The 8,733-nt window shown below is 46.5% G+C and overlaps 1 protein-coding gene across 3 annotated transcripts; it reads right to left on the bottom strand.

The window, feature by feature from the left end:
- Nucleotides 1-596: 596 nt before the first annotated feature.
- Nucleotides 597-8,327, bottom strand: FAM241B (family with sequence similarity 241 member B). 3 transcript variants are annotated; one of them, XM_030570613.1, is made up of 4 exons: nucleotides 8,206-8,327; nucleotides 6,448-6,575; nucleotides 3,840-4,028; nucleotides 597-939 (listed from the first exon to the last, which is right to left on the bottom strand). In XM_030570613.1, exons 2-4 carry the CDS (start codon nucleotides 6,538-6,540, stop codon nucleotides 862-864), a joined length of 360 nt encoding a protein of 119 aa, XP_030426473.1. In that variant the 5' UTR covers nucleotides 6,541-6,575; nucleotides 8,206-8,327; the 3' UTR covers nucleotides 597-861. The 3 variants fall into 3 exon arrangements, with proteins under 3 accessions (XP_030426473.1, XP_030426475.1, XP_030426474.1); XM_030570615.1 differs by lacking the exon at nucleotides 597-939 and adding an exon at nucleotides 1,793-1,960 and having other exon boundaries at nucleotides 8,206-8,322; XM_030570614.1 differs by lacking the exon at nucleotides 597-939 and having other exon boundaries at nucleotides 3,453-4,028; nucleotides 8,206-8,318.
- Between the last annotated feature and the right edge of the window lie 406 nt (nucleotides 8,328-8,733).

Genomic DNA, 8,733 nt, shown 5'->3' on the forward strand with positions numbered 1-8,733 from the left:
CTGTACTCTATATGAATCAAAATACATCTCCAATATTGAAGGATCCTAAAAGATATTTCTCTACTGATTTTGTACAAATGCAAGCCAATGCAAGTCATGGCCTTTTCTTCTGTTGAAGGTGTTAAGAAGCTCTGACCTTGGGCTAGGAGCTTGCCTCTTGTCTTTCACAAATGCTGACCCATGTAAATTATCACAAAATTGTAACTCATTAATCTGCCTGCTACAAGCCCAATATCTCTTAAAACTGTGCTAATGTACAATATGGTTCACTAAATAACATCAGCTACATAATGTTTCGTAGCACTTGATTGAGACCTTGGAATGCAGAGAATAGCCTGGTTAAAACGGACAGTACCTCCACCAGCATAGTATACCTTAACGTAATTCTGGGATGCTGGGGACAGATACATGTCCAGGTTACAAAACACAGCACCCTCAGCAGCAACGCAATTTTCATCCTGTTGAGGTATAGGAGACAAATTACCTTAAGTTAAAAATGACATAGCAGCCTAGTATTTGCGAGAAGTTTAGGACTGAAGCTGGTATGGAATAGTAACAAAAGAACCAGGCTGGAGCAGGTATTAACAGGTTTAATTCATTTCAATTAATCAGTTTTTAGGATACATTAAGTTCCTGCCTGAATGGAGCCTACTGCACTAGCCCTCAAACTCACTCTGAGCATCCAAGCTTCAAATTCAACCTGACACGGGAACACAATCGTTTAGGAGATTAGGTCTGGTGATTAACACGTCCGTTGTAGAAGCACCCAAATCCCTTATGCTCACCCTTATTGTTTCTTTTCACAAGGAGCTTCTCTTCTGTGGAAAGAGCAGGAACGATTTACTAACAGGATTAGTTCTGTCACTCGAGCTCACAATGGGGGGCCCCCAGCGTTGAAGTCCCATCTCTGTCAGAGTCCCTCTCAGATGCTCTGCCTCCCTGTGGAGGAAAAGCTGATGATGCAGACAGGAAGAAACCCCACGGAAACCCATGAGCTCAGTCCCCTATCCTGGTTTTCCACTGGGGAGACTGACTTGTGTTCCAGGGGGGTACAGGAAGCCAGTCAGCCCGTGCCATCTCTACACGATGTAATAACTTGGCTTCCCCAATTAGCTCACTTTCCATGTAAACCATGCACCCCAGCACTAACCTGCCAATATTCCTCAGGTTGTCTTTGGAGGGATTCCCTCCAGGGGTGCATGGTTCAGTCCTAGAATGCCATTCAGTCCTTGATCTGTGTGCTGAAACTCTCAATATAAGTGCCAGTTATTATGAAGTTCGACAGCTGATCATCAGGAACTGAGGTGAGATCATCACATCATTTTATATAGGCCACCAAATGACCATCAGAAGGTAACAAATTTCAGTTAATGCCAGAGCTCTGCAGTTAAAGATGGCTTCAGTTTTAGAAGGGGTGACTGAGAACTTCAGCTTAAGCAAAGCAGCCTGCCAAAACATCAGCACAATGCAAAACAATCTGATGATAGTGCACCACCCCACAAAGCTAGCCTGGGACACTGGGCAGTCTCAGTGAGATTTAGGCTCAGTTCTTTATCTGTGAGACTCCTAGACACCACCTGAGTAACAGGCTTGCCATTCCAATCCCCTGAGCTAGTCAGTTCGTTTGTAGGGTTGTATTTAATCAATACATCAGTTAAAATCATAGCTGTGTCTTCCCAAACTTTCCAGCACTTGGGATTTGTAGGGGCTCTGCTTGGGGAGCTATCACTGACTTTCGCTGGCTCTGGCATGCTCACCACAGGCCCAAGAACAGCAAGAAATTCAGAGAACAGGCAGTTTGGAAAGAGATTTATGTACTAGCGTCACAGAACAATTTCAATTTTATAATAAAACATCATGTTACAGGTTTTTTTCTCCTTGTTGTTTCAGCAGAAGGTTCTCGTTATCACAGGAACCAGAGGAGAATTTGAGGTGTTGCTCTTGGCATTTTTATACTCCACTGGGGAAGGCAAACATTTACAGTCAATTTGTGATGCACAATTTCCTTCACTCCGTTTATTGAACAAAAACAAGAACCACTTTGTCCATGCATGCTACACGAGTGTTCAGTAAGGCTTCTCCACCCCAACACATACACACACGCACACACATATGCACACACACAGTAAAGCTGTTATAAGCCAATATGGTCCCAAGTCACAATTCAGATCTATTTGGACCTGAATCCAAACTTTCACAAAATTGTGGGGAGCGGCGGGGTAATTTAAATTCTGTGGCCTGTTTTGGCCTACTATAGTGACAGGCCTGAAGCATGGATACAGATCGGGATGTGAACTTCCCCCGAAGTCTGGATTTGCCGTTTTCGCTAAGGCCCAATCCTATTTATAAGACAGAGGAGAGATATTGCTCACTGATTCTCAGCTCATCAAGGTGAAAGTTCTTATGTTTCCTGGTCTTAAAGAGGGATTAAAGAAAGCTTTAAAACATACCACACCTAATACAACCCCTCTCCAATGTGTTTTTAGCAGATATGTTTCATTTCCACTTCTGCAAATTATCAAAGACTGTATTGTTTAAAAATTGGTTCCTCCATCCACACATTTCCAAGCCCAACTTCCTCAGCTACTCAATGTTGGAATCATTCCTATTGCAGCAGGGATAAGGTATCACCCAGAGTGACAACGTCCCAGAGCAAGTTCTTGTTCAAACACAAATATCCTGGACAACCCAGGCAAGACAAAAGCACAGGAGACATCATCTGTTTTACAGACACTTTTCTTCTTCCCTGTTTTAATCTTCTTCAAACTCCTTTCTGTCTCCCCACTTTCTATTTTAATGTCCCCCTTCAGCCCCTTATAACAGCCCTCCAATCCTATATGTTTAAGATGTAGCGAATACTGTGCTGTCAGCTCAAGCCCATCAATATCTCTTCTTTTAATTTAACCTTCCCTTCCAATACACCTCTAAGATCAGATTAGTAATTACAAAGCAAACCTCGCCTTCTACAGGCCATTTTCAAATTGTCTCACATTCATGCATGTTTGTTTTATTACTCCTTGGAGACCCCTACTGCCCTTCACACCTGCAGATGAAAATTAAGCTCCCATTTCAGTTCCCCTCAGGTCTATGCACTGTATCTGGATGACACAACATGACATGTCAGACCCTTTCTATAGCTGCACCAAAGTTTGGGCTTCTGGCATGGCCTCTCTAGCCGATGGCTGAAGCTCCTGGGCAAGCCAAGCCTCACTTGGGCAACCCTCAGAAAGGAGCAGCTTAATGTGAGAAAAAATGCTACACCTGGGGATTGTGCCCTTGGGCATCCCAACTCCACACTTCAATTCCCCTTGAACATTACACACAGATACTTTTAATAAAAAAAATAATTAATAATTGGAGATATACCTATCTCCTAGAACTGGAAGGGACCTTCAAAGGTCATCAAGTCCAGCCCCCTGCCTTCACTAGAAGTATCAAGTACTGATTTTTGCCCCAGATCCCTAAGTGGTCCCTGCAAGGATTGAACTCACAACCCTGGGTTTAGCAGGCCAATGCTCAAACTACTCCCTGCTTTCAGGATACACAGCTATGCACCTGCGCGCTCTCTCTCTCTCTCTCTCTCTCTCTCTCTCTCTCTCTCTCTCTCTCTCTCTCTCTCTCTCTCTCTCTCTCTCTCTCTCTCTCTCTCTCTCTCTCTCTCTCTCTCTCTCTCACACACAGTGGGGGGCATACTCAGAAACACACTCAAGTCTGACAAGGAAACCTGGTCTTTCACCACACAGGAAGCAGTGGTGGCCAGCGTGAGGGCACTGTCACCGCTGGCTCAGGTGTGAGACCACGTAGATAAGGCCCACCAACAGGAGGCCACGCACGCCCACCATCATGAGGAGGAAAAGCAGCAGGATGGACATCACCGGCTCCACCACCTGGTTACCGAGGTTCCAGAGGGGGAATCCCATGTTCATTAGCTGCTGGTTCAGTTCCGAAAACGGAGAGCGCCCCCTAGGCCTGGCAGCCCGCTGCTGCAGTGGAGCATGGCCTGCATTAGGCGCCATGTTGAAAAACTCCTGCAAACATAACGAGAGAGAAGGAATTCAGCCTGCTGAATCAGACTCACAGAAGGGGTGGGAGCTGAAGGAAAGAAGACAGAAGGAGTGGGAGCTGAAGGAAAGAACAAGGCAAAAATCTCAGAAATGTTCCTATTTATTTAATTCAGAATAAAATATCATCCCGTGGTCATAGATAAAGACAATGCAGCAGAGGGCAGGCACCACAACTGACTGCCCTGGCTCTCACAAACATTTCTTACAATCTGCTTGGCTTTTATGCTCTAAACTGAAGTTGAAATTGCGGGGTGAGAGGAATGGAGAGTAGGGTACATTAGAACAATTACCAGGACTGCATCTTTTGGGCTACACCTCACAGTACAGAATTTCACCCACCTACCCTGTATGTAAATCCTTTGGGGCCAGATCCACTTACACAAGGGTAGGGGAACCCAGCCAGGTGGAAACAGCTGGGAACAGCAGCTCCTTCCCTGAGAACCTGAAGCCCTTCCAAACTCTGCATGGTCAGGGATTTATGGGACTGGAGGAGGGGGGAGGTGTGCCAGGAGAGAAGAGGGTGGAGCCAAGGATCGTACTCCTCTAACTAATACCAGATTTCTGAAATCCAAGCTGGAGCCAATGCTGTTCAAACCAGCATCTGGTCCTCCAGCACATTACCAACTGCCAACAAAGGGACTTACAATGCACCACTTCAGTAAGACAGCTGATAGCAATAAGACACCCGCACAGCCAGGCTGCCATGTTGCTGGTTCCAGGAGGGCTGGCAGAGGGACGACCAATGCAGGAATGGCCATGGGCATTTTGTTGGCCAGGATAAAAGACATTTTCTGCACCCCCAGAGCAGCCAAGCAAAACACAAACAAACAGAAAAGAGCAGCACAGCAGTAGTGTGCCCTCTGGAAGTTGGCGTCCAAAGTAATTGCCGTGATCACCCATGCCTGGAACTGGCCCTGAACTGATGTCTGAGAATTAGAAAACTTAAACCTATGTTGCCTGCAGATCCCTGGCCTGAACAGTCATTCCATTCTCTAGGACAACATGCTCACATTACAGAGCCCAGCAGTCACAGCACACGATGATTTGCAGCATCTTTTCCCCTCCTGTGTGTTCTTCCTTGATCAGGGGTGGTGGGGCCCTTAATGTGAACTCAGATTCCTACCCACATTCTGCACCCACACCAGCACTTGTCCTTTCCCCTGCCTACCCCAATGATTCTTTCAGTATTTTGCAGTAAAATGTGGAATGCTGCTTCTCCCAACTCTGTCTTGCCTAGCTCTCTGGACAGAACATTATAAGCAATGTTCCCTCTACATTTTCTTTCCTCTGAGCGGGTTTCAAACTCCAGTGAGAGCTACATTTTTATAGCAATCAGAGACTTTATAAAAAAAATTATTTTATACTATATTGCATTGAACAGAGTAAGGGATTTTTAAAACAACACATTAGTAATACACATGCATCTGGGACACACAGGCATACACAGCAGTGGCTGAGTACCCATTAACTTTCAAGATTTTTAGAGTTAAAAAACACACACAGTTAGGAAACCAGGAGCCCCCATCTATCCTACCATAATCTTCTACACCCACCCTTTCCCAGGAGACTCAGCCCTTGAGGAAGCCCCCTACCATAACCTCCCAAAAGACCCTGCCTCCCAAACCGAGGTGCCTGGGAGGGAGTTGCCACTGCAGCCCAGAGGGGGCAGGAGCATGGACCAGGCACTCCTGCCTCAGCAGCGGTAGCAGCACAGTCTCCCCTTCCCTGCATGCCAAGCTCCCTGCCAGGCCAGGCTCATTTCCGCACTGGTCTTGGAGGTTGCTCCCAGTGGCAGGGACCAGCCTCTCTATAGCCAGCTCCCTGAACAGCTGCCCCCCTGCCCTATCTAAATAATAATAATAATAATAATAATAATTAGAGATATACTTATCTCCTAGAACTGGAAGGGACCTCAAAAGGTCATCAAGTCCAGCCCCCTGCCTTCACTAGCAGGATTAAGTACTGATTTTTGCCCCAGACCCCTAAGTGGCCCCCTCAAGGATTGAGCTCATAATCCTGGGTTTGCAGGCCAATGCTCAAACCACTGAGCTATCCCTCCTGGCAACCTTGGTTCCTGTCTCCTTCCTTACACACACACACTCCTTATCCATCCCTGCTGGCTTGAGGTTGCCATGGCACAAAATAGGAGCTGCTGCAGGTTCTGGAAGGAGGGCCCAGCTGTCAGCCACTCTGCCAGCCACATGAGGTGTGCTGTAGGTACCACACTGCTGTGCAGCCGCACATGCACGCAGCTTAAAGGGAATATTAATTATGAAGCATCCATTGAAGATGTAAATTATGATGCACATCCATTTCCTCGAGCAAAATATCTAAGCAATTACAAAAATACGCTGAACTTTTTCACACTTTTTTGTTTCATTACCTGCCGGGAGGTGTTCTCCCTGTGCTGAGCATTTGCTCTCACCCGGGGGTCATCATCCTGTACAATATCTCCGTTGGCTAAAATCTGGACCATCCTCGGGGTCACGCAATATACCCACCCTGTCACACCTGTAACACACAGGAGAATGGACTGTAGTTCCCCTCTGAGCATTATTAGCTATTTCAGACTGAACCAGGAGGGAAGAGAGGCTCAGGGGAAACAACTTAAACATCTTGGGCCATATTGTGAGTGCAGTCAAGGAGGGACATGCAAGAAGTTTCCCCCACTCTTTGCACGACTGTATAAGGGCCTCCCACAAGAGGCCTCTGAGGAGTGTAGGAACTGTTCACTCCTGCTGCCTACCAGGGAGCAAAGACAAAAAACAAGGGGTTGGGAGGAGTAGGGAGCAGGCAGGGGGTCATGGAGCAACCCACATTCTTCATCAGCCTGCAGAGGAGGGCCTGTGCAACAGGGGTGAAATCTGCTCCATCCTAAGGAATGTGCCCACAGAGAAGTTCAGAGACACCATGGCACCTTTTCCCCAGCATACATCCTGGTGTAATGCAGCTCCACATTACACCATACCAAAGGTAGTGATGTAAATACCACAATCTAGCCTCTTCGGGAATGGGAAGATACAAGTGTGTCTATCCCTCTCGTTTTAGCTATTACTTACCCACACTATAAATGTATTTTTTTATGGACACAGCAAAAATCCCACTGATAGAAAATGAAAAAGATACTTTTTCATGGCTATGGAATCCCCAGAGAATGATATTTTTGAAAAGCTGTCAAAAATTACTTTTGAAAGTGTCATATGAACGTCAGTTTAGAAATGGCAATAAAGTTGGCTGTTTTACAAGTTAAAAAAAGGTTCTAAAATAAGGTTTTCCCTCTTGTAACAGCAAATCTCTAAGAAGCAGAATCTTAGGAAAACCAGGCAGGCGGGCTCTGCACAGAAGAATATTTTGTGCTACAATTTAACAAACACATGTTTCTGCTGGTAAGAATTAAAAACTGGTATGACCAGTCAAATCTATAACACAGCCAGAAAACTGACCACCACAAAACATCTATCCCAGGGATCTAGTTTCTAAAACTTGGCATTTGTGGTTTCCAGGCTATTAGAACTAACAATGCTCAAAGCAGGGGTGGAAACTGGAATTGACCTGAACCTATGCCTATAATGCAAACTGATGTTTTTTTCTTTTTTTGGTTCTTTTATTTTTAAGGGATTGTTAGAACCTTCCATCCAGTGCCCGGGGATAAGCAAGATCCAACATAGCAGTTATGCCTTACCTATGCCCTATGCACAATGCATGGGACCATCCTTTTCGAAGAGTCAGCCAGCAGCGTGTTTCCCCTCTACCGCTCAAAATGGCCTGTAACCCAGTTTGTCATATGAATCTGAAGGCCAGTCTCTCCCATTCCCAGAGGGCTGACAGATGCACAGACACATGAACTTGCTGACCATACCACATATGCTGGGAAAGTAGAGGCACAGCACTAACAGATTCCTCTGGGTCAGGTACATGGCTTAAATTAGCCTGAGCAGGAACACTATACTATCCAAGCTGCCTGTGTTATTCTGCACGGTACTTAGAAACTCTTATTCTTTGCCTTACATTTCTTGACATAATTTTGAAATTTTGCAAGAAGCCGATCTTGAGGGTGGTGGAAGGAGAAGGGAAAGCAGAAGAGGCTGTACTGCTTCCTGAGCAGATTACCGAGAAAAACTGTCAGAAATAGCATACTCACCTCGTTGATTCGCTCTCTGTTTACTCCATACAGTCTGACTGACTTGTACCCAAACTGCTACTTCCTCCAGGCTGACATCACAGGAAGTTAGTTGAGCGAGGTGCGGGAGCAGGCAGTTTCTCTCCTAGCCAAGGCTCTCCAGAGCTGAGCAAACGCCTCTTCAGGCTCCACAGTAAACTACAGTTCTTAGAGAGCTTTTTTTTTTGCAGTCAGCCCCTCTCTCTGCACAGTATTTATGCTACACTCTTCTCCCTTGGCCTGCATGTTCATTCACACCATGACTCTGATAATCCTGATGCATCTGAAATCTAGGCATGGCGAGTGCCCCTGGCACAAAGAGAAGGGAGTATGGGGCAATGCGCCCCAGGCATACGCACGGCGTGGAAACTAGGGGTGCGGGAGGTGCTGCAGCACCCCCAGGTTTTACGCGGGGCTACTGGCCCAGCTCCCAGGCCTCCACGCCCCAGCCCGGGGCTTGGGTCCCGGCTGCTAGCCCTACTCCCCGGCCGCTGGCCCCGTGCTTGCGGC

This window comes from Gopherus evgoodei, chromosome 7 (genome assembly GCF_007399415.2).
Source record: "Gopherus evgoodei ecotype Sinaloan lineage chromosome 7, rGopEvg1_v1.p, whole genome shotgun sequence".
NCBI lineage: Eukaryota > Metazoa > Chordata > Testudines > Testudinidae > Gopherus > Gopherus evgoodei.

What these genes read in the sequence shown, in the direction of transcription:
- FAM241B (XM_030570613.1), bottom strand. Translation starts at nt 6,540, where the DNA reads ATGGTCCAGATTTTAGCCAACGGAGATATTGTACAGGATGATGACCCC. An exon ending in GGGAGAACACCTCCCGGCAG is followed by an intron (nt 4,029 to 6,447) that starts GTAATGAAACAA and finishes TTATGTTTGCAG; the next exon opens with GAGTTTTTCAACATGGCGCC. An exon ending in TGCTTTTCCTCCTCATGATG is followed by an intron (nt 940 to 3,839) that starts GTGGGCGTGCGT and finishes TTTCCTCCACAG; the next exon opens with GGAGGCAGAGCATCTGAGAG.